General features: G+C 32.7%; 1 protein-coding gene across 1 annotated transcript in view; it reads right to left on the reverse strand.

Annotated features, from left to right (window-relative positions):
- Positions 1-2,841: 2,841 nt before the first annotated feature.
- Positions 2,842-27,349, reverse strand: part of GULP1 (GULP PTB domain containing engulfment adaptor 1) — a 271,691-nt gene continuing 247,183 nt past the window's right edge. Inside the window, exons 11-14 of the mRNA XM_089916579.1 lie at positions 16,760-16,984; positions 14,937-15,075; positions 10,882-10,976; positions 2,842-4,901 (exon numbers count right to left, since the gene is read on the reverse strand). Of these exons, the coding sequence (XP_089772705.1) occupies positions 4,830-4,901; positions 10,882-10,976; positions 14,937-15,075; positions 16,760-16,984 (531 nt within the window). The 3' untranslated portion in view covers positions 2,842-4,829. The remainder of the gene's footprint in view (positions 4,902-10,881; positions 10,977-14,936; positions 15,076-16,759; positions 16,985-27,349) is intronic.

Genomic DNA, 27,349 nt, shown 5'->3' on the forward strand with positions numbered 1-27,349 from the left:
AGAGGACAATAAAAAACTAAGGACAAATAAATGAACTTAAAAATATTTAAGGCCAATGAAAACTGTGTGACCACAACATGGGATTCAAGGAAAGATGCAGTTTGAGTATTTACCTATCATTCTTTAACTCACATGCTCAACAAATATAGTTCTTCACCCTCTGAGTCCAGGCAATGTCCCTTAATTATAAAACATTCATCTTTGAGTCCTCACAGTCTCATTGAAGCTATAATAATCAATTAATAAAAATCAATATTAACATAATTAATATAAACAATAGTCAATTGTTTTTCCTCCCTTGAGGGAGCCAGATTTCCTTAGTCTATGAATCTATGGTGATTAATAGATGCTCATAGAGAATGTCAAGGTCTTTATTTAGCAGATCATTGCTACATAAGATAAAAGTTAAAATACTGGTAAAGATTTTATCAGAAAGGACAAAGTGGTTATCTTCTCTTAAGATTTACTTGGAAGGCATGTTGTTCTTTTCTTTCACAGGGAGCATAAGAAGTTTTAGTTCACATCATTAGCAAGAAACATGCTAAAGAATCATTTAACCTTTCACTGAACGCTTTATGGGTAAAATGTTGTGCGTGGCACCAAAGAAGATACAAAACTGTCAAAGCAATCCTTCATTAAGATTTCTGGAGGATAAACAGAAAAGTTTTTTTAAAAAACTTTATTAAACAAATAGAAAAGTTAAAAAAATACTTTATTAAAAATATATTTAAATGATGTTTCCAAGACAGTATTTTATTGATTTTTGCAAAATATATTAATAATGACAAGTTGATAAACTAAAAGTTACAGAGAAAATGCTATGAGATTTCAGAATGTCCTTTAACAGAGAACTTAATTAGGTCCTGCGCGTACTGGGGAATTCTTTTAAGAAGGTATCTCCTACAACTTCTAGCCAGACTCCCTTTAATGAAAACAGCAACATTTAAAAGTCTGATGCAAGTTCCAAAGTGCCTATAGAGCTGCTTGCAAACTGGAAATGTTTGGCTCAATGAATTTTGAGTGTGCATCTGAATAAACACCAAAAATGTGGCTAAAGGTAAATATAAGGTAATTATATAAGCAAAGTTTCAGTTACACAGTTGTAGTGGTACTATTAGCTCACACAAAACCCAATGTTAGTGATACAGAAATAAGAAATCCAGCTATTTCAATTTATCATGTAGTGATAAATTTTTATCAGAAAAAATCAAAGTGAGCTTTCAAACTCAACTTCTTAAGTATGCCATCCTTTGTATATTATTAACTATGATTTTGGAATCAGTGTCTTAGGATCAATGAACTAGAGTGGAAATAAATGAATTCAGAGAAAGGAAATGTCTTCTGCTATTTAAATAATACCCAATTTCATAAAAATTCACTTGAAAGTAAAGAAATAGAAGACCATACATTATTTTAAGAGGTGGTCTCCTCACTAGAGTAAGGGAATCCCATTTTAGATGAATTCCAGAGAAATATGTTTTGAGGGAGAGAATTCTATAAGTGGGTTACATTTGGATCTTAATAACATAAGGTCAAGGCATGGAATGAGTGTATAAGAATTAAGGTTTGGGTCAAATTTATGAAATGCGTGTTGGAAGGGGAAGTTCTTGAGACAGTCGTCTGAGGTTATCTAGGAAGGTGAGGACAATTAAATTAGGCACTTCCTGCATGAGACACAGGGGTCTGAGGGTAATACTAGCCATGCCCATATCAACAGTGTGTTAACTGCTCGTAAAGAGTGTAGTTTGGGTGGAGTCTGGGTTTTAGTTGTCAAAATTGAGTCCAAGATTCTTCAAAAAATTTAACAGAGGCTGAAACCCCAAATCATGAATAAATATTGAATTTGGAACTATAGATGGAAACACTGGAACAGAAAAATATTAACAGCCAGGTTTTTTTCATGGTTATGTTAAGTAACATCAAAAGGAGTAAAAACAAAAGTCAATATTTAGAAATGCATCAACACAAAAATCTATCAGAAGTTCTATCTGAGAATGAATTCCCATAATGTGACTAAAATTTTAAAAAAAATCAAATCCAAAATACAAGAAACAGGAAGAGGTGAAGAAAATTATTGTCATTGGCCTGTCTTCATAAGCTTCACACTGGATATCTAACATTATAGACACTAGCCAGTGCTAGGTACCCAAATTTAAACATAGTTAAATATTAATATTCTAAAGGAAATTTTTGGTTCACACAGTACTTTAATACATATAGGTTTTCATTTATTAATTCAAATATTTGCCTTACTTTTCCTTTACGACAATAAACTAACTGAAGACAGGGATCTTGTCACCTTCAATTTAACAATGTCTGTTAGCAAACTTACGAGATGTTTTCCTACCCACCTAATACATGATATTCACATAGAGTAATAAATGAATTTTAGTGAACAGATGGATGAATTGTTCATTGGTGTGCAAAGCTGTGCATGTGACTCCTGTGTACCATTAAAATACTTAACATTGTGTTCTGAATAGACTCAAAACTTCATGATATTCTAATTAGCCACCACTCAAATTCTATTATCAAGTCCACCTTTTTAAGACTACCAGCCAAGATACCCTTTGTATTACTAGCTTAAAAAGACTCTCTATTCTGAAAAGAGATATTTACGTAGTACAGTTATTACACCAGATGCTTCTGGTGAAAGGAACCAAACTATGACCTCTCTCACCAGCAGGATGAAATCCATTGTTTTCACAACTGAATTATGTTGGATCATAAAGCTAAAATGTGTGTGAGCTGTAAGAAATGAAGTTAAAGTCTTTTTCTGCTTTCTTCTTTCTCTTTCTGTCTTTCTTTTGGCACCAATCTATGACCAGGAAAATCTGGCATGAAATTAGCTTCAGAATGTGTCTAAATTAATTAGAGGTTATTTAATGAGTTATATATACAAATATAAATTATACAATTTAATTTATTTAAAATCATTTATTCTCAGCAAAATCAAACATATCATTGAGTTTACATAGAAATACAATTTGCAACTGTATCTTCATAAAAATGCACTGGTGAAATAAATGTTCATAATTAATGACCAATTATATACTATTTAATCATGCCAGTAGTAGAACTGATTACCATTGAAAATTGGTACAATAACATATTTTAAATGTGCAAAGTACTCTATTGTGTTACCATTGATAATAAATCGCCACTAAATATATACCTATTACACAAAGCTTTATAAAGTACAATAAAAATACAAATTCTATCTGTTAAAAAAAGCCATTGATATGGCTTCTAAACATCCTCATTATACAAATTCCGAAATACTATATGACAAACAAAATTATAAAGACTCTTCTTTATGAAACATATACTACCCTCTAATTAAGGTACAACTTAGCAGATAACAGAAAGCAAACAAGAAGGCTTATATACACCACAGAACATTATGGGGATACATACAAATATAATATTGCATAAGCTTATTTGATTTCTGTTCCTAGTGAAAATGTACCTTTAGCACGTGAAGAAAATTCCCATGACTAAAGGAAAAGAAACATTTTTGAGATCTACCCTCAATCTAAGCTCGTATTTTCATTAATTTAATTTTTTTTCTTATAATGTGATGAACCAAATTATAAATTTGACCATAAATTTTGCTGCACTCAGTACAAATTACAGTCTGTTACATAATGGGCAAAGGTGTAAGAAACAAACATTTTTAAAAGTCAGAGTTCATCAGCACATCAAGAATCAGCTGCAAGAAAATGTTATTGTTCATGTTAAAGACTAAACTGAGCAGCAATTTCATTTTTGTGAAAAATGAGATTCTGAGTCTAACAAAACAGATACAAATTAAATTTGCTAAATAATATTGATAATTCATAAAGAACAGGTGCCATAGATTTTTAACAGTATCAAAACTAATGGGTCATCACAAAATAAACTTTGGTGAGAAAATATCTTTATCAAAGGAGAAAATATAAGAAGGATAGTCTTATTCAGTTCAGAAAAAATATATTTGGTAAAGTATATATGGGTAATAGATACTGCAACTATAGACAGCATATATTCCAAATGTTTTTTTCAGAAACTTCAGATCAGATGATGTTTAGTAATGTAACTTATCTCATTAGAAATTAAATTTTATTTTAAGTGTCTTGTAAATAGCAAATTTTCATTTTTTCCACAATCTTTATTTATGAAATAAATATTTAGAGTGTAGCTGATAATAATAACTAACATTATTACCTTGCTTATACTAATAAGTACTCTAAATACATTTAGTTTAATTATTATTGGAATTTATATTTTTGTTATTTTACCTGCTAAAATGATCTGGTGGTATTATATTCAAAGTTTACATTTTCCCAATAATATGAACAACATTTCATACATAAAATGACATCTGTCTAAATCAATGGTAACATGTCTATTGGTTTGAATATAGAACATATTTAGTTTGGCATTGGTGTATCTCTTCAGGACTCTGAAAGGTATCTTTAAGGTATGGCTTTTGGGAAATCAGTAATAAACTAGCATCCTAGAAAATGAACTTAAATTTGAAGAAGCTAATTATTTAGAGCTCAGACACAGGCAGATATTTGGATAATTTGTCTTTCAATTATAAATTCTTCTACAAACAAACAGAAAGGAACATAAAAGTATGATTTACTTTACAGTGAGTTGTTTTTAAAACAAAATGCTACAGTTCAACAGTGAAAGTATGAGGAAACTTTACTGAAATAATTTTCAGAAAGTTATGAGATTCAAAAATATATTGGTACATGTATAATACCTGTCATAAGTAATAATGAATAATAGATATGTATACAAAACAAATTTAACAGATTCAAGACCTCTTGTTCTTGACATCAGCACCTGCTGTCTAATGGGTCGAGACAAAATACTGTGCCTTCAAGAGTTAGTCCCATTTTGAACCCCTCCTGCAAAATAAAGTAAAATCATTAAAATAGGAAATGCTCATAGCAAAAAAAAAAAACAAAAAAAAACCCGTAAATGAAAGAGAGTATGAGCAGAAGTTGAAATCTTCATGTTTTGATCAACTAAGAAATAATTATATGTCAAATGATGTTGGCTTGTCAAATTTTTATCAAATGCTTTTATACCCGTTAGCATTTTAAATGTTTTAAATATACATGAGGTTAGCACGCATAAGAGATAGAAGAAAACAGAAATATGTGGAATTAAGTAATTTTAAGACTTAAATGTTTCTTTTCAGTGAAGTCTACTTTACGTCATTCTACTGTAGCTTAAATCCCTTGGCTTTAAAGGTCAATATTCATATAAGTAAGATAGCTAGACCTCAAGGTGATGACAGCCTGATAGTTTTCACCTTTTCTTCTTGGTTACCACTATCCAGAGCCTGGTAAAATAAATTGCATTGTATTGCCTAAATGCAATGCTGTATCCTATGTGTAACACAGGACTGCAGACCACTTCGCCATGGAGAAAGCTTCCTCTACTAGCCTTATAGCTGCAAATTATTGCTTTGAATTCCACTCACCTCTAGCATGTTTTAGATGCTTCTAGAAGTTAAATTTCTTTTGATTTATTGAGACCAAGTACCCAATTGCCATGAAAAAAAATTTTTTGAAGATTTTTGAGTTAAAAGTTAGTGGTAAAGATGTTTGTCCTTCTCTACTCCCCAGCTCTCTTCTTTTCTGTACAAGGTAGTTGAACTATGGGCCATCTCTGGTCTTACCACCTTCCTCACCCGCATTCTTGCTCATAAAATGAAATGTAGACAAAAGTCTATCCCTGAGGAAAAGAAAATCTCTCTCTAAGAGGAGGCTTTTGTCCTCTGTTCTGCTTTGTGTTTTGTTTAATTAGATGGTATCTACTCGTGTGTTAGCCAATTTCATATCTATCTGCATTTCCTCAAGTTACTTTCATTTAGAACCGGTATTTAATGTACTTACTATAAATCCAATGCAAACATTATCACATAGAGGAAGAAAATCATTACAAAATACAAGCCACACCTTTTTCACTGTTAATGTTTAAAGAACACTCTTCATTATGCTTAAGCACAAAGACCACACGGCAATGCCATCACTTTAAGGGATTTTCAAAAGTACTTCTCGGTACTTGGAATACAAATTATATTTAGTTAAGTAAAAGTCAGAGTACTTACCATTGTTTTAAAAGCCTATTCTGGTCACAAGAGAAATATTTTGCCACATGTATGCATATTTTTTTAAACAGCTGCCAAATACTCAGAAAAGTCAATACTTTAAACTGAAAATATTGTAAATAAACTGCTTTTTAAAATTTTTTATTTGGATATCTGAGGATCTATGTACTATATCATCTTCTGGAATATCAGATAGATAGATAGACAGATAGATAGGTAAGTAATGTGGATATATATTACCTTTGGAAAGATTTGATACCATTGTTTTTTAATCAGTTCATTCTGAAATTAAACCACTATCACTTCAGTTACCCTGAAAATACTATTTATCAATGTGTTATCAGTATGTGAAAGGCAGAATAGTAATCAAAGTAAAATAGGGGTCATTGTTTCAACAAAAAATGTTTGTATATCACTTACAAGAATATCTCCATGTTTTTATCAGGATTCTTTAGGAGTCCTCTTAGATTAACTTAATTATCCCTTTTGACAGACACATTGTTATATGGCTCCTTGGTTTTCTTTCCCCTTAAAATTTCCCACACATTTTCTGACCCTTCCTTCTAGGCCTCATTTAGTAAGTCATGACAATGCACTCTAAATCCTTCTAAGGTTTCCATATCCTCTTGAATTTTAAATGTCTGAATGAAAATAAGGCTTATTTAACTTACGTAGTGATGGAAACTATCATAAACTCATATCACACAAAATAATGATCTTATTATTGATATATTATTAAAAATATATTTTTATATAAAATATTTTCCCAATTGCATTTTCTTACTTTGAAACATGGAGAAAAGCATATCAAGGAAGAAAAAAACTCATATGCAACAATTAACATGTTGAAGTATGTCCTTTGAGTCTCCCTTTTTTCTACCTATAAATTAAAAAAAAATTAATACTAATATAAATAACTATATATTATATATAACTTATTTAATGTATTAGATATATTATATATAAATTTCTATACTCTTTTTTAATCTTAGCAGAACAAACTTGATTATTTTGAGTCCCTGTAAAACTAATTTGATGATTTTATAATGTTCTATTAATTTTAATATAATTTATTTCCTGTATTTTATAATTATAAATAAGGTTGACTGTATGTTTTTATGCATAGAGATTTTCCACATTCATAGTTATTTTCTCCTCAGAATAGATTATATTAAAGTTTTTGACATCAAACAGAAATACAAGTATTAGTAACAAATTACTCCCCAAAGGGATGCTGTGAACTGACACTGGCCCAGCAATGATTTACAGTGCTTGTTTCATCACAATTTCATTTGCACTCTATATTAGTAAAAAAATATAATGTTTAATTTGCTGGATTAGAATAGCTTTTATAGTTCTTAATTTGTATGTTTTCTTTGATTAGACTTAACATGTCTATAAGTATATAGCCATCTGTGGTCTTATTTTGTGAGCTACACTTTTTTATTTATCTGTTGATTATTTAGTTTCCTAATCATTTGTCTACTTACTTTAATCATGTGTACATGATATAGTTATATTTTTTAAAGAGAAAATTTAAAAGAACTATAGAAGACCTTCTATAGGTGACTATATGTACATATTTCCTTTTCCTTATAAAAATTTCTTTCCAATTCAAAAGTCTGATATATATATAATTGTATTTCAAAAATTTTAAACTGCCCAAGGCTTCTAAAATTTATCTGAGTATTTGTTGTAGGTTTCAGCTATACATTGATCTTCTCCTAAATTATTAACCAGTTGACTTAATATCACTTAATGCAAAATTCTTTCATTGACTTGTCACTCTCCTTTTTTAATGTATTAAATTATTATAACATACAAGGTACACTCTGGGCTATCAACACTATTAAACTGATTTGCCTGTCAGTGACATGTACTAAGAAGTTTAAATTATGTCAAATCATATAAGGATATAATTGATTTCAAATAAATTCTAATTTTCTAACAATTTATAAAAACTATGGCTTAACATTTCTGTTTAAATTCTTACATTCATGAGATATTTCTATGATTTCCTCTGAAATAAAAGAGGAAAATCCAAAATCTCACTAGGCTTATTAACTCAATATAGTTTATACAACCCATTATACTGTATTAAGTTTTTACATTATATGCAAAGATAAAAATAGTAGCTAAATGTGTGCATTCAATTAATTAGGCTAACAAGATTAATAACAAAAGTCGTTATAAATTTTAGTTAAAATATTATTTTACTTTAATTAAAGTGACCTTGCAAACACATCATGTACTAAAAGAAACAGACAAGCAATGAGGTGGACAATGCAATAGTGATTAAGTCATTGAAAAAATAACTTCAAGTATGGGTTATAAAACCTCTTTAAACAAAACTAATAATCAGACATATACATGTGAAACTGCTTTTTGAATATTTATTAAATAAAGCATGCAAATATTAAGGTTTAGCTTTAAGAAGTTATAAGTTGTTTAAAATTATTATGAAAATAGTATACCAACCATCTCTGGCGCTACCCACCATGAAAGCAGAAAAGAATATAAAAGACATTAAGAATATATTAGAAATGACAAAAAGAAAACAAAAGCAAAAATACCACAGTGTAACATTATTTGACTACCATATCATTAAATCATTTCAATATAGTGTTTCTCAAACTGGGTTTCTACAAAATCTGGAGATACAGGCTTATCTTCAAACATCTATAGAAAACATTTGTTGTGTGAAAATCTAAAAAACATTAATAGAAACTCTTTGTGTTTTGTATAACCTTTGAGAACAAATACTACCACATCAGTGCCCATGTTTGTTTTTGTTCTTACAAAAGCATTAGTCCCAAGGTAGTACAACCATAATTGGTAAAACTAATGAAAAGGAAAATAAATTTATTTCATATGAAATAAATAAAGCATTCTCACTAAATAATCATGCACTATTTGAATGAAAGTCTCGTAGTATTTTAACTATCGAAAAGATGTGGGGAAATTGTGTCATCAAACAAGATACATGCTGATATCAACAGAAGTATGATGTTGGTGGTTTTAGTTTCAGCCAAATAAAATAATCCATGCTGTTATATTAAAGTTCTTAATCTGAATTTTATTAGGTGTTGTAATTTTGCTTTTATTTAATTTATAAGTTTTGAATTAATAGTTGTATAAGAACTATAAGGATAAAATGTATATAACTTTTTTGTAAATATTTAAGAAATGTTATAGAAATAGTTTATAGTTTAAGTCAATATTAAGGATTTAAAATAATTTTTCATGCAAAAGGGAATTATAAATCACCCAACTTGAGAAATTTTTGTTTTGACATATTCTTTAAAAACCTCAAGGTATGTTAAACAATCCAACTTTTAAAATGCAGAGGCATTATTATATCTATAATAATAAGGATATTCACATAATACCTAGAAAAGAAGACTGCTTCACACCTTCAGTCCAAAATCAGTGAAAGGATATTTATTATCTTTCTAGGAAGCAGTGTTTTATCAGTGTTAGAAGATCATAATCCACCCCTCAACTTTTTTTTTCCCAGGAAATGAAGCATAGAGAGTGAATGTATTAACCCAGGCCTAATAAATAAAAACCACTCCATCTCTTCACCACATCTTCTCAATCAGCTTCATATAATTGGTCTCTGCCTGAATTCTTCTGTGTATATATTGTCTTTTTGATGAAAAATAGGATATAATAACTTCATCAAAATGTAAAGGGAAATATAAAGAGAAGACTTTATTATAGTGCTTATAAGACTAATTACTAATCATCGCCCACTGTACAAAGCTTCTAAACCAGTATCTTCAAACTTCCAGAACAATTCAGAATTGAAAAATAAAAGGGAGAGAAAGAAATGAAAACCCAATTGGACTACATTCCTAAGGGAGCTGTCATTTGGTGTCTGCTGTTTCAATAAGAGCCCAGAAGTTATGAACTATAGTTACAATGCTTCCTATTATTTTATACCCCTCCTCCTTTGGAATTCTTCGTTTTAGCTCTCAGCTTTATTTATTAATTGAGGTAACATTTGTTTATAACATTATATAAGTTTCATGTGTGCAACATCATATTTCGACTTCTGTACACAGGACAGTGTGTTCACCATCAAAAGTTTAGTTTCTTTTGTTTTTTTGGCCTCTCCCGTTGTGGAGCACAGGCTCCGGATGCGCAGGCTCAGCGGCCATGGCTCACGGGTCCCGCCGCTCCGCGGCATGTGGGATCTTCCCGGACCAGGGCACGAACCTGTGTCCCCTGCATCAGCAGGCGGACTCTCAACCACTGCGCCACCAAGGAAGGGAAGCCCCCAAAAGTTTATTTTCTGACCATCACCATACAGTTGACCCCCTTTACAATGTTTCTTTTTAAGAGACTAATTTCATTCTTACAATGATTTTCCTTCACCCGTTCACAATTCTGAAATTCATCTGAAATTCATAATTGTTAACTGTTAAGACAGATCAAATCTTATAAGTCTAGTGCAATGACCTTTCAATTTTTGGATTTTGAATAATTAACTCATGAAGAATTTATGTTATTTTGTATAAAAAAAAGAACCATGTTTTTGCCACTGTAAATCGCACCATTAAGAACAAAACACAACGAAACCTTATCCTTAGCATCTGTCTGAGTATTTTTAGGACTAAATGTATGTTATTGTTATTTTAAAGTAATTATTTTAAGTAAGTTGATAACAGTTCAAGGGAAGGGTAGTTTTAGTAATAACATTCTCTTAGTCCCATAGAAAAAAGAAAAAAAAAAACATTTATGGGCCGATCTGTTAAAATAGTCACCTGCATCTCATCTAATTTTGATTGAATATCTGGAGGGAAATCCCCTGCTCCACAGTTAAATGGGTCAAAAGGTTCTGCTCCAAACAGGTCCCGTTCTAAAAGGAAGAAAATAATTTAGTATATGAAATGACAAGGAGTGAGTTGGGGTGAGTTAGGTTTCAAAGGCAGGATTATATAAAGAAGCACCTGCATGACCAAATGAGCCCCTATCCACACATACTTTAGGCTGGGCTTTCCTGAGCTTAGACTAGTTAAACACCAACAAGCAAGCAAAGATCCGCTTTTATGACGATTTAAAAACTATTTGGTTACAAAGAATTATTATTCAGAGAGGTTTCTGTGTCTTTAAGTAAGACTTAATATCAAATTTACCAAATATTTGATAATTAATATATTACAATACCTACACTTTACTAAAGCAATTTAAATGTACTAAAATTAACGTATTACTCACTGAAACTTCTCTATTCCATTTACTGATGACTCTGCAACACAATAGCGAAGCAATAGGTAGGACCTAGTAGATTAGGAAGCAGTTTAACTCACAGTTCATGTACTTTAATCTCACCTTTTAGCCAGAAAAAATTTAAGGCACATCATCTCATGTAGTATAAAATCATATCACCTTCCTAGATAACCACAATGAGACAGGTTCTTTAAAAATGCCTCTTTTCCTCCAAACAGATTTCTTTTAAGAAAAAATAGCAGTAATTGAGTATCAAAAAGCTCGCTGTGCCTATATTTTAAAGTCTGCATTGTTTCTTTAATCATTAAAGAAGTATCAAAGTTAAAATTGATGTTTGTAATTGATAGGACTATGACTTAATTTATGATTTAAAATTCCTTTTTAATTTAAGAAATTTCCTTCCTCTGAATCAATTCAAATGCAGCCTTAACTGACAAAAAATTAAATTATATGTGGGCAAGGGAATTTATAATGTATCAAGACTTTCATTTTTCAGGAAACTATATTCTCTAAATTAAATGCTTTGTAAGAAATAATATTTATGCTACTTGAGTTCTATTATATCTTCTAAATCATTGTGACTCCCATTATGAAAGATTCTTGCTTCTCTAGTTACAATTTTTTTTTCAGATTCATGTATTAGGTTAATAAATGTAAAATGTTTAGAAGCTCCTGTTTCTGGTAAGTATTGTATAAATAAGAAGGACATATAATTTATCTTCCAAATAAAGACACTTTTAAGAGTGAAAGGAGTGCTACCAAGTTTCACCAGGATGAAAGGTATAAGACAGGGTACTCCTAAACAAATGGGAATTTACTGTCACCATACATATAACTGATGGGTATTATTATTGTTGTTACTATATATTTTCCTCAGTCTGATGTTTATTGTAGGCAATAAACCAGAACTTAGAGAAAAGAGGAACTGTTCTTTGGAGGTGTATCCTCGTTACCACCATACCACGAACACATCAAGCAATGCTTTACATGTGGTACATGCTTGTCAAAAGAAATGAATTAATAAAGAGGAAATAGAGTTGTCAGGAGGAACAGAGATTCTCATTACACAGGTTTTCTAAAGTTGGGACTCAAAATCACCAGAGATTTCAGATGGGCTTAAGGGATCCTTAACATTCCTGAAATGCAATGCAAAATTTTCTATGAGTGGGCATGTTGTGTTTTTCTGTGAAGAGGTTTAACTTTTATCATATTCTCAAGGGTCCACAACTCCCCCACAAGTCAAAAAAGTACTACTTTACATATTAAGTAGACATATCAATACCAGGCAAATTAATAAATATAATAGAGCTCTTTGTCATATTTTGGTCAGCTCAGATGGATCTAAAATTCATAACAAAAAGTCATATAAGTCCAATTTTCAATTTAAAAAGATTTGCTGTGTAATTAATGACATGAAAATTATTTAATCTAATACAAGAGCAAAATAATAAAAAATAGGTGATACCTCACTCATTCTTTTGTTTATCCACTAAATATTTATTGAACACATATTATGTGCCATACATTTTGCTAGGCAGTGGATTAAAACAGTTGAGGAAAGGACTTTAGAGTCAAGTGCCTTCCCTCATGTAATTTATAATCAATTAGGAAACATGACATTAAACAAATTAATTAAAGTCTGATACATATTCAAAGATCAAAAATATGCTCTGGAGAACTACTAGGGTTCTCAGGCAGTAAGGACAGAAACTAAGGAACAATCTTGTACGTTTCTGCTTTTATGTATTTAAAATATAAAGAAAATAAATGAATGAATACATTTAAGATTTCATTAAAAGAAAAAGTCCTATTACTAAAACCCCACTGGATTACAGTTTTAGACAATCTTACAATTAAAACTGAGTTGAACAATCAGTCCTTAAATTGTTAGTATAGATAGACAAGAAGATGATTGATAGATAAATGATAGATAGATATAATACAGTGGTAATCAGAACTCCATTTCTTTCTATCTATCTAATCTTTCTAATGATATACTGCTGTATTTACTAAACTCTGGCATTTGGGATAGATAGACATTAAAAAATATAGCAAGATGTTACTTCAGTTTCTCATTAATAAATCCCTAAAAACCATTTGACCATCTCTACCTAGATTTTCCAAAGGCATTTCAAACTCACTAACATTTAAAAAAGACTCATCAGTTTCCCCCTCTCTACCTCTAGTTTTCCCATTAACAACATTTGGTCCAAAATCCTGAATCATAATGGAGTTTGAACTTTCAGTTACCATCCTGATGGATTATTCCTTCTAAGTATCTTAAAATCTATTCACTCTTCTCAATTTATATTCTACTTGGATTAAAACCTGACACTGTGGATACACTTCTAATTTATATTTCAAATTCTAGCATGTAACCCAAGTCTAGTCTATGTACTAAACAAATGCCCATTGAATTAAATACATGAATGAGCAAAACACTGATGTAGTCCAAGGAAGTAAAAAACAGTGGTAAAGGAAGAGATCTGGAACACTCTTAAGGACAAAAAATACCCCATTATGATATCAAGATATTGGCAACATTTTCTAAAAACACATGTATATTATGGATTATTTCCTTGAAAAAAATAGTTTGCATTGACACAAAATATATTCAGAAGAATTTAAATGTACTATATTTCAACAAAAGTATTGAAATATATTTGTTCACTGATTTTTAAAGTTCTAATGTTATTACTTTGTATTTACAAATTAGTCCTCTGAAATTTACTGAATACCTAAAATGTGCAATGCACTTTGTTGAGTTCTGCAGGGGAAACAAAAACTATAGGCTCTGAAATGCTTTACAGCCTTAAGCTAAAACTTCAGAATTACATTGAAAACGTCTCAAATGTGAACCAGAGAGGATGCAATAAACCAAAATATGTAAAACTCTCTTTTCTTCAGTGCCCCTTTAGACCTGATGACTGATCATGGCCATTGGAAACTATTCTTTCACTTTCTGTGACAGGGCACAGAGCAAAATATAGTCAAGACATTGACGATGAACATCTGTTAGATGCTTTCTACTTCATCAGAGAGACTTTTATGTTCCTTCCAGATATACAGAAAGTAAATCAGAAAAGCAATGCATTTATAGCTTTGTAGATATCAAAGAAAGAACACTTACATAGGGTTAATAAATAAATAAATCATGGAATTCATAGATTTATATATTTCTTTAACTAAGACTATCCATATACTCTATGATAAAAAAAATTAAACTGAGCTCTAAATGATTAAAATAATTATGACAGGACTGTTCTTAATCATTAAACAAAACATTAAAAATATAACCCCAACACAATAAACATCATTGTTTTGTATTATGAGGTAACTAAGCCTATACCAAAATATCATTTTTCATAAAATAGTTTCAAATGCAAATAGTGATGTCTTTAGTAGTATACTCTCAATTATTAAGTAAAATATAAATAACTGAATTTGGCACATATATATAAACATAATTCTTCAGTGATTAAAATTTTTACTGAGCTTGTTAAGATATATAATTTCCCATAAAGTGCTAATTAAACATTTAAAATGTACACAAATATAGCAAAAATATTGATTTGTTTAGAAAGCTTACTAATCTCGGTAGATCTACTAGGGACTGGAGGTGGCTGCGTGCCATTGCGAGTAGGTATTGAAGACTGGTGTGAAATTGGAGAAAATGGAATCATATCAAAGATGTCAGTGGAGGGAGACTTAGGTGTCACATTGCCTGCCTGCAATGAAGATAACATGAATTAGTATTCCATGTAGAAACATTATAATGCTAAATATTTCATACACATATAAAACATATATAAGCACAACAAAAAATGCAGTTGAGTCATATGAACTTGCCGTTCTGTAGATCAAAAATAGTTACATATTGGCAATTTCATATGACTCAACCGCTTATGCTAAATGCTCATTGGCAAGAAAATTTCTGCAAAAATATTCTCAAAGATGATGGCAAAAATGGTGATAATACTATTCTAGACAGACAGATATAAAAGATATGTTGGATTTTTTGTATATCTCGAAATAATTGCCACTTATATCAGAGAATTGAAAACGTGTTAGAAAATATTTATATAAAACCTTGATTTCAGTAATGTATTTTGCACAAGATTACAAGATTTAGACAGAAATAACCGAACATAAGTGATGCATCTTAAATATAACCATTCAAAAGCGATTGATAATGATTTTAAAAACATTTTAAGGAGTCTATTTTAATTTGTACTTATAACTGTAATGGAGCCAACTATTATATTATTGCAGTGACTTTTCTTCTTAGAATAAGACTTCATTGTTTTCTACAATAAATAGCTACCTTGTGAAATAAATTGTAATCACAAAATGATTAAGTTATCTGGGCCAGTCTGGGCTAGGATGTAATGAAAGAATGAGACAATCATCACTTTGATTGTCATATAGGGAAAAAAATTATTTTATATATATATATCATCTATTGATATAAAAGAAAGAGAATTCCCATTTTGGAGAGAAATAGTGAGAAAAATTTATTTTTCTTATAAGAACATGAATATTGTTTAGAATTGCTTAGAGTGGTTCATATTATAATTTGTGTTCTCAAAATACATTTATTTACTGATTCACAGATGATGCAGGTAGTGAAGATAAAAAGGCTGATTGTGTGTAAAGAGTGATAGATTTGCTATTCAGTTAATAAACCTGTTAGTACATTTTTTCATGCAGGAAAATTGCTGTCATCTCCCTTTCTTTAGCAACTTACTTTAACTTTAATGGATAGTCTATCAGCTACAAATACTATCCAAAGACTTGGAGGCAACTTTATCCCTCAGCTCTTTCCTCCTACTCAGGAATGTTTTTCTCCTAATCAGCCTCTCTCTCAAATTCCACTGGCTTCCATCTCTCTCCTCTTTGTCAAGATATAAAGATACTCAGATCTTGACTGTTGTTAAAACAAACCAACCAAAAAGGTCTTTACCCAGTGCCTCTTTACTCCTCTCGTCTCTCACCTCTCTTTCCCTTCCCTTCAAAGCTGAGGTCCTTGAAGGAGGTATTACATCTCTTGCCCTTTTACTTCATCCAATCCTCAACTCAGATCATTCCAGACTTTGCTCTTTTTGCTGAACTCTACTGAAACAGCTTTTGCCAGTCTCAACAATGGCCTAATTTCCCAGTTGCTATATCTGATGGATCTTTGAAGTACCTGTCCTAGTTCATCTTTCTGTGGATTTGGACCACCACTCTCTACTAGAAGCTCTCTGAGATCAGATGACCAAAGGATGCAAAAATGGCACACAAGGGCCCCAGATCACATCACATCGATTCAAGACATACCTGATTTTTTTCATTACTATATAAATGGCATATTTTGGCAGAATTAAAAAAATACGTGGGATAATAAAAAGCATTTTCTATTTAGCGAATTACATGAGGTCTTGGGATGCTGCTCTCACTGATTGGCTTGGGAAGGCCACATTTAGAAGGTGGTGGTATTAACAGTCCCAATGATAGTCTGGAATCAGGCGAGTTGACAGGAGTGACAGTAATGGAAGAAATATTTAGACAGGGAGATGAATCATCAGTTCTACACCAGAAAGAAGGTGAGCATCTCTGAAACCCGTGTTGCTCATGATCAGACATTTTGTGCAGCAGCTGTAAAGGAATGACAGAAAAATATACTAAGGAGAAGAAAGAAGACGTGGAGAAAAAAGAAAAAAAGTATATATGAAAATGTATTAGGATATTTTGTGAAAATGATAAGTACTTTCAAAATAACTTTACTAAAATTAAAACAAATCTTTTGAGTAGATTTTTTTCCTATTGCAAGAGTCTTCAGATTCTGGATTGTTTAATTTGATGATTTTTCACTGAAATATTACATTTTTAGATATTTAAATAAAATATTACATTCAATATGACTTGAGAGGAAGAGAGTGGAGAGAAAAATGACAAATGCCTACAGATTTATTTCTGAGAGAGCCTCTGTGTACTGAGATGGGAAAAAGCAAGGATAGCAACAAGAAAAAAAATGTCAGTAGGAGTAAAGTCTGGTATAAGTTAAGACTTTGTAGAATTTTCAAAAAGGGCTACAACATACATTTTAGATTTAATCCTCAAAAAATTCATTTGAAGTATTAGTATTAGTAATATTACGTCCATATTATAATAAAGAAAGGGGAATCAAGGCCCATAAACTCTTTATGAGCTACTCCTGTGTATGTAAGAAGCAAAGCCAAAATTCAAAACAATCTGACTCCAATCATCATGCCCTTTCTATAGGTAGTAAGCTCCAAATGGTAAAATTTTGAGGGGATGGGCAGAGGGAGTTGTCAAGCATCTCAAGTAAATCAGAGAGATAAATAATAATAAGCAACTAGTACACTGTACTGGGTCTGCACATCAGTCTTTGGATGACTTTTGGAAGCTATTTCCATTACATCATGGAAAGCTACTGTCAAGTACTGAACTGGACAGAGCTGAGTGGCCAGATGTCAGAGTGGTCAGTTAAAACAGCAACCAAAATGAAAGTATGTAATAATTGAGCCTTTATTCACTTACAATGATAGTGTAAGCAAGAGGCCAGAAAGAAGGTTCTGGTTCCATCAATGTCCCATTTTTCCCCAGTGAATGGCACTGGGCAAAGGTCAGAAGTATCATTACAGAAGCAGGACAGTATCTCTCTCCGGAGGGAGCCCTGAACACAGGGTTTCTGCTGGTTTTGTTTGGTTTTGTTTTGGGGAGGGGGAGATGGGAGTGCAGAGGGAAGAAAAGGGAAAAGAACTAGGAGTAGAAAATACTGAAAACTGAATCCTAGTGGAGAAAAGTATTTTCAAGGCCCCCAAAAGATGAAGCACTTAAGAGAGGCCTTGGTCAAGGGCCTCCAATAAGGAGGCCTCTGAATGGAGGTACCTGGGCTGGGAATGCAGTTAATGCATAATAGTGCGGCCAGCCTGGGTGGTGAAGGGGGCTGAGTCCCTGACTACAACTCCTCCAAGCAGTGCACTGAATCTGGGGTGAGGAGGGCAGCTTTCTCCCATGAGGCTTGCCATGGAAAGACTTTGTAACTTTGTAGGGCCTAGAGGATTTGACCTGGAGCCAGACTTCTCAGCTACAAGTCACACTGCAGAGATTTTTCAACACTAATAGGACCTGGAGGCAGCCAACACAAATCTGGCTTTTGATAAACCTCATGGTGAAAGGTTGTAACTAAAATTATAGTTAGGAGAAACAACTTTGAAAGAATCTTTAAACTAGGAGTCACCTCTTCACACATTTCAGGAAGCAGAGGGGGAAAGAAGGAAGCGTAAAGTGACAGATTTAAGTTGAGGAAAGAATTCAGTGTGGAAGCAAGTCTCTGATGGTCTGAATTATGTAATTTATCACTCAATTAATATGCATATACAGTTACATAATGATTGCTTTCCCTACTGATCTCTATAGTGATCTATCTATCTATAGATATGTATACATGTATGCATGTATGTATATAATTTTAAGATCTATTTCATGCTCTATATAATTCACTGTAAACTTTTGTATTTGGTAGCCACCTTTTACTTAATTATAGGTAACAACTGTAAGCTCCTGGTGGACAAAACTTTATTTTTCTAAAATAATCTGTATAACGTATTAGAATACTTGATATATAATGTCAATGAATATTTATTGTTTAATGTATACTACAGCAACTTTTTTTAACTTAAACTATAAATTGATGAGGATGTCTGTACTGAGTAAAAAATAAAAAGATATCATGTGAAAGTTGTCCTTGGTATCATTTGGCTTATAAATGGGAGTACTCTATATTGTTTTATGACTTGTATTCATCAAAACATCTTTATCAGGTGCCACAAAACAAACTTAAGGCCAACCTAACCTAACTTAAAAGTGCTCTAGTGTTTTATCATGGTGTTAATATTTGTATTCTACTTCCTCTGAGAAAGTATACTTATATAAAAGAAGAATGTATATAATAGGAAAATAATCAAATATTTCAATACCCCAATTAAGAAGTATTTTCACTTTCAAAATGGTAAAACAGGGCTATCTGTCAATAATTTGGGGATCTAAAGTTTAAAACTCTAACACTAATTATTACAATTTTCCTTTGGGTCATCAGTAATCTAGATTTGGTCAACTAAGATTTTTTGTTTGGGTCACATAGGTCTTTAAAATTAGTCTTGATTCAGTTGCTTACAGGTTAATATTAAGAGGTTGTACATTAAAATCCAGAGAGTTTGTTTAGAAGTTAGAAAATCAAGAAAGTAGACCCACAAACTTGCGTAAAAATAACTGACTGGTATTGAGCAAGTAGCTGTGCCTTCTAAGTTGGTGTCTGCTCTCCAACTCCTCACTCCACCACATGCCCATCTCACACATTTATTTAGGCCACAGCCTGGGCTCTGCTGACATTTGTGTTTGTCATTGCTAACTTAGAAATAATTCAAGTCAGGGAATTAGATGTTACATCTGATTCCTTATAAGAATGAAATCTAAGTACATAGGCATATTTCAATAGCATCTGATTCTGCACCAAACTATTACACTTATTAAATAAGAATATGTGACTACAGCCCCTAAATGGCATACGGTGGCATTTTTGGCACTGGATAAATATTTTGAGCAGTGTCTCTAAATTTAAGTGTTCAGGAACTAGTCATTTTTTAATCTTCCATTTTTAAGTGGTTGAGGATACTTATTCTTTTAAGAAATGAAATACATAGTTCAGATGAAAATGGTTTGATATTTTTGTGTTGGGCCTTCTGTCAGTATTTTTACAGATGGCTAGAGACCAAAATTTGGGGAGTTTCCTACAGAAGTTTATGGCGCTACTTTTTAATCCTTTTATGCCCATAATTCTAAGTGTTTTGGTCTTCAGGAAGGTGTACAGCCTCTGAATTATTATACTAAGGGGAATGAGGAATTCTGTGTTCAACAGTTACATGTTAATTATGTAGAAGTTATTAGGTTATTAAGACATATTGAGTGCCCATATTTGAGATTCATAGTTGTTGTAGTTTTATAGCTCTTTCTTTCAGTAAGTAGAGGCTTGGCGCATTAGGCCATGGTGAATATTTCAATTCCGAGCTTTGCCTAAATATGACAATGTTGAAATGTCATAAAAGCATTTGAATCCTATCAGTTAATGTTGAATACATCTAAACAATAACAAAAAAACTGCCCTAAAGATTAGATACTTCGATTATTAAAAAAACACTAAAGATGGGGAAATATAAAGGTAATGTAAAATGTTCTAGCAAATCCTTCTGCATTGTCATGCTGATTCATTCTTTTGAAGTTCACTATTATGGCACATTTTCAGCAACACTTTTTAAATAAGCTTCAAAAATAACTTCTAGTCCATGACACGGGGAGGGGGAACGGTAAGCTGGGACGAAGTGAGAGAGTGGCATGGACTTATATATACTACCAAACGTAAAATAGATAGCTAGTGGGAAGCAGCCGCATAGCACAGGGAGATCAGCTCAGTGCTTTGTGACCACCTAGAGGGTGGGAGGGAGACGCAAGAGGGAGGAGATACAGGGATATATGTATATGTATAGCTGATTCACTTTTTTATAAAGCAGAAACTAACACACCATAGTAAAGCAATTATACTCCAATAAAGGTGTTAAAAAAGATAAATAACTTCTAGAATTTAGAATTTATAGCTCCACGTATGTTAGTTTTTCAGACTTCTAGATACACAGTTTGGTTACACTGGTCTCTTAGTTGTAAGACCTATTATCTTATACATTCTTACAAGAATCTTGCAAGTTAAATGGTTATCATCATCCACATATCCCAAAGAGGAAAACTGGAACAAGGAGAGATCAAATGACTTGATTAGGTACTCACGGTCAGAAGTGGAATGAAATACAGGTATATTTTTCTTCCCATTAGACAGGGTTTACTTCTTTAGAACCATCATTTGTGCAAGTAACAATTGTGAAAGTTGTGAACCAGTCATCATTTTTTGTGGGCAACAAATGTTCTTGAATCAATGTTCATGTTTAAAATTTATGCCTTTGTTTAAAGATTCACATTTGGCTTGTTGTATAATTGAGAGTTCTCACAATCTGCTCTTGTCCATCTTGACTTCAATAGCAGTTGAGAAAACCCCAGAGAAGATAAATAGGCAGTTTTATTTACCCACAATGAAATACACATTTTAGGTTATAATTTGTCCTATCAAGCCTAATCAGTGGCCACACAGTTGATTATGTAAAGGTAAAATTTTATCCAGTAACACTTGGTTTAATTGAAAGGGAGACATTTATTTTACTCAGCAATAGAAAGTCCAGTATTTCTTAGGACTACAATTTTATTCATTTCACTTCCTGGCAAAGGTCTGATTTGGTTAAAACCTTCTATAGCCAGAAAAGTAAAATGCAAGCATCCAGACACTAGAATCAAGAAGAACAATTTGATTTAACTTGCTATGCCCACATCTTATTATGGAACAGTCTTCCAGAGGCGTTCATGAGGCTAGGAGGGCAGAATAAACCCTTTTTTTCTGATATAAATACAGGCAGCACTGCCATGTGAATGTAATAAATGGAAATCAGATTGTTCCTAGTTAATTAGTACCACACGGTGGAAAACCTAACCTCTAATCTATTGCCAAACCACTAGAACACAGCAAAAAGCAAACAACACAGCCAAGTAACAGAACTTACTCAGTATATCTAAATGACTGAATAAAATGAAGACCCAATTTCTAAAATCAATGAAAAGATTTCCACAATTTCAGTAGGATACAGACATATGTAATATGGGTACTATCAAGGATATTTCATTTGCCAGAAAAGGAACCCAAGATTGAATCATTCAAGTGATATTTAGGAGACCTGTAAGCATTGTTTGTTAAGAACAAGTTTAAAAACAGCACGTCAAAACTCTTAGAGGAAAACATAGGCAGAGCACTCTATGACATAAATCACAACAAGATCCTTTTTGACCCACCTCCTAGAGAAATGGAAATAAAAACAAAAATAAACAAATGGGACCTAATGAAACTTCAAAGCTTTTGCACAGCAAAGGAAACCATAAACAAGACCAAAAGACAACCCTCAGAATGGGAGAAAATATTTGCAAATGAAGCAACTGACAAAGGATTAATCTCCAAAATTTATAAGCAGCTCATGCAGCTCAATAACAAAAAAACAAACAATCCAATCCAAAAATGGGCAGAAGACCTAATAGACATTTCTCCAAAGAAGATATACAGACTGCCAACAAACACATGAAAGAATGCTCAACATCATTAATCATTAGAGAAATGCAAATCAAAACTACAATGAGATATCATCTCACACCAGTCAGAATGGCCATCATCAAAAAATCTAGAAACAATAAATGCTGGAGAGGGTGTGGAGAAAAGGGAACACTCTTGCACTGCTGGTGGGAATGTGAATTGGTACAGCCACAATGGAGGTTCCTTAAAAAACTACAAATAGAACTACCATACGACCCAGCAATCCCACTACTGGGCATAAACCCTGAGAAATCATGTACCAAAATGTTCATTGCAGCTCTATTTACAATAGCCCGGAGATGGCAACAACCTAAGTGTCTATCATCAGATGAATGGATAAAGAAGATGTGGCACATATATACAATGGAATATTACTCAGCCATAAAAAGAAACGAAATTGAGCTATTTGTAATGAAGTGGATAGGCCTAGAGTCTGTCATACAGAGTGAAGTAAGTCAGAAAGAGAAAGACAAATACCGTATGCTAACACATATATATGGAATTTAAGAAAAAGAAATGTCATGAAGAACCTAGGGGTAAGACAGGAATAAAGACACAGACCTACTAGAGAATGGACTTGAGGATATGGGGAGGGGGAAGGGTAAGCTGTGACAAAGCGAGAGAGAGGCATGGACATATCTACACTACCAAATATAAGGTAGATAGCTAGTGGGAAGCAGCCGCATAGCACAGGGAGATCAGCTTGGTGCTTTGTGACCGCCTGGAGGGGTGGGATTGGGAGGGTGGGAGGGAGGGAGACTCAAGAGGGAAGAGAGATGGGAACATATGTATATGTATAACTGATTCACTTTGTTATAAAGCAGAAACTAACACACCATTGTAAAGCAATTACACTCCAATAAAGATGTAAAAACAAAAAAACAGCATGTCAGTTTACACATGAAAAAATGAAAAATAGGAGTAGTCCTTCATTCATTATGAGGAATTGATTTTAAGTGAAAAAAGGGTTTGGGATATATACTAATAATATACATTTCTGTAGTTAGGAATGTCTTTTAATTTTAATCCTGAGCAAAAAAAAAAGTATTTTGTTTTCCTTAGCTAGAACTAAACTACTCTGTAATCTCACACTAAATTTTATACTGGGTGTATTAACTAAAACAATAAACAACAGTCCAAATGACGTTAGAAAAAGAGTAAACTTTTAAACTCAAGTACTGTATCATGAGGCCAGACTTCTCTGAATTCCAGATTTGAATATTCAAACTTTTAATAAATGTCTTCATCGGCCACCCAGTAGGCAGAAGTAACATGAGCAAAAATGAACTACTGATTGGTTATCATTCACCTCCCCCAAGTCACATCTATTTTGGAAAATGGCACCACCGCCCAGATGCTCAGGATAAAACCCTTAGGGGCAATCTTGACCCTCTTTTATTCTACAGTCCACAGCCAATCCATCAGTAAATCCTGCAAGTTCTACTTCCAAAATATATCAAGCTATTATATACATCATCCCAACTGATAGAATTCTAGGCCAATTTACTCTTCTCCTTCACCTAGACTACTGAGATAGCTTCCTAGACAGTTTTAGAGACCTCAGTGTGGCCTCTTTACAGCCCATGGTGCATACAGCAGCCAGCTGATCCCCAAATCTCCTGTTAAAAACCTTTGAGTAACTTCTCACTGCAATTAAAGAAAACAAACAAACAAACATGGCCTACAGGGCCCTATAAAATCTAGCCTCTGACTCTCTTCAATTTTTTTGCCTCTTTTTCACGATGCTCCAGGCGCAAAGTTCTTGTTACTGTTTTCAGCCCTTTGTATTAACTAACTTTATTTATTCAGGTCTCAGTTTAAATGCTACATTCTCAGAATGCACTTCCCAGATCACTATCTCTAAAAAAAAGCTCCCATTCTCTTTGATTCTCTCTTTTATTTTATTCATATTTACTCATTTTCATCTTATATAAGATCCAAATTTCTAAATTTATTTTTTCATTTAGCTATGGGTTTATTACCCATCTCCCTGTCTTTCCCCATACTATGGAAGTTTCATAGCAGCTGCAATTCATATACTGCTAAAACCCAAGGGCCTAGAATATCATATGGTCATATAAGATGTTTAACAAATGTGTTACAAGCTGCCATAACAGATCACAACTATATCAAATGTATGCAACTAGCAAATGTGAGAAAATAAAAATCAAAGTGATATGCATCTTAATATGTAAAATATGTCACCAAGCTACTATTTCAAAATACCAATGATGACTTAGCGGGACTAGGAAAAATAAAAACAAAACTAAAATTTACACAATTGTAAATTTTGAAAGAACTTTTTAGGATTCTTGAAGATTTTCTTTAAAAGCTTGAACCTAAAATTAGTTTGCATCTTCAAAATAAATCAATGGCCAATTCACATTGATGTATATAAGACATAAGTGGTTGGCAGGCTAGCACCTAAGAAATAGCAACCTTTCCTTTGGGTGCCTCTGAGGAGACTAGAGAAATGCATCTATGTTCTCACGTACACAGTGACTCCTTAGAGTACAAAGGTTCTCCATCTGGAAGATTCTACTCAACAGGGCCTCACACTTTTAATCTATGATTTAATATAGAATAATAGGATCAATATCTATATGACTGAAATTTCTTATTAGAAGACCTGATCCTTTGAACAGAAATTCAACTTTAACTTTGGACTGCTTACTAGGGTAGATGGCTGGTGTGACCTTATAGTTATCTAATCAAATTTTACCAAAAATGGGCTTCCCTGGTGGCGCAGTGGTTGAGAGTCTGCCTGCCGATGGCAGGGGACGCGGGTTCGTGCCCCGGTCCGGGAAGATCCCACATGCCGCGGAGCGGCTGGGCCCGTGAGCCATGGCCGCTGAGCTTGCACGTCCGGAGCCTGTGCTCCGCAACAGGAGGGGTCACAACAGTGAGAGGCCCGTGTCCCACACACACACAAAAAAAATTTAAAAACAAGTTAATAGATACCTATAACAGCATCTTCAAAACCATTTGAATTAATCAGGTATTGTTAGCAATTTAAAAATGTTGAGTTCACTTTCTTTTAAGAATCAAATTCTATTTTTTAATCTTGAAGATGCATCAGCAATTTCAAAACTCACATAATGAGACTTTAGGAGCTGAAAAGTTATGAGACAAGTAATTTTTTAAAAGTTAAAATAAAGAGAAAATATAGACAAAGATATTACTATGATGAAAGACTATAAGTAGATTGCAAAGTTATAATTTGAGCTAGTTGCATAATGATCAATAAGGCAATAAACTTTCTACACATGTGTATTAAGTGCAAAAGAATGATTTAGAGAAAATTATTTCTCTTTTTTTAATTGAACCTTTTAGTTATAGTCTTTTAAGCGTTCTATTGAGACATAGTGCTGAGACGAACACAATGCCTATGATAATTACTAAATGACAACTTTAGGAGACTTAATCCATTCTAATAACTGGCTATTTGAATAATTTTATTGTTTTTTATATAACTGACTCTACCAATGATAATTGCTGAATAAATGAATATACTCATGTATAATCTGTGCTCATTTATATACCAACTTTCAAGCTCACAGCTTGTTAACGGCTACCTAGGCCAGAGGGTCCAGGAAACTGAAGGGAGTGTCATTTCTTCATTCTTCCTGCCCTTTACCATTTCTGAATCTGACTTGGTAACCATGTGAGATCACCAGTGCACACACATAACCCCAACCCTGACCCACCTTCTCAGTTGTCCCAGTGCTAGTCTAGGGCAATGTCTGCTTTCAGGAGATAAAAGACAGATGTGCTGTCCTATCAACATGTCCCAAACCTCTCTGCTCTTCCCAAATCTACCATGTCCCTTAACATGATACCTCTAGCTCTCTTTCTAGAGAAAGAAGATACATAATGAATAAGCTTTGGTTTTGCATCCAAAATGGTGATGGATCTTATTTTTACTCCTTTGAAAACATAAAGACTGAAGTAAAGCTACTTTTCATATGCAATGAATTCCAGCAAAATCTACCTTATTAAGACTGATTGAAAAAGTAACTTCTCCTTCATTTATCTTCATACTCCTAATTTGTTTCATAGGATGGCTTACAAGACATTCACAAGACCTAAAAAATGTTGCTCCATTTGGGACTGAAGGTTGAACAGTTTGAGCTGATGCTCTGTTCCTTGCGATGGGGAAGGCAAGAAAATATCATCATCTTGATGAGAAGCAAATAATGATCGTAGTAAAGAGAAAAAACAGGGAGCGATAGTATAATAAAGCCAGAACTTGAAGAGGATGCTCCGGCACCTCACTGTGCATTACAGAGGTACACTGTGCAACATTGGAACCTCACTCCCAACCTCTCTCACCTTGGCCGTCTCAACCCCACTGTCACAAACTATATGCCAAGCAATGGAAATGCCAACTGTTTCAGTGTGGAAGATGGAAAAGTGTGAGTTTAGAAGAAAAAAATGTTTTTTGACCCATTTCCAGGGCACACCAAATTTAAAACCCAAAATGTAACTTCTTACAGAAATATTATTCATGGTAATGAACTGGTGAAATATTCTAATAGTAGATAGCAATAAATATATTTATATACATATATATACTAAGGGGTTTTCATTGAGTTAGCCTAGAGATTGAACCAAAATTGACTTGCAAATGAAAATTTGCAACAAAAATTCTTTTCAGAAGTTTGTAAATGCTATAATTGTGTTTCAGTTCATAGGATCATGCCAAAAGTTATATATTAAAATTTCTAAATGTAAAATAAAATATACATTTTAATGGACAA

This window comes from Delphinapterus leucas, chromosome 8 (assembly GCF_059928025.1).
Source record: "Delphinapterus leucas isolate spDelLeu-1000000601 "Yukka" chromosome 8, BTC_Dleu_Yukka2, whole genome shotgun sequence".
Classification (NCBI taxonomy): Eukaryota; Metazoa; Chordata; class Mammalia; order Artiodactyla; family Monodontidae; genus Delphinapterus; species Delphinapterus leucas.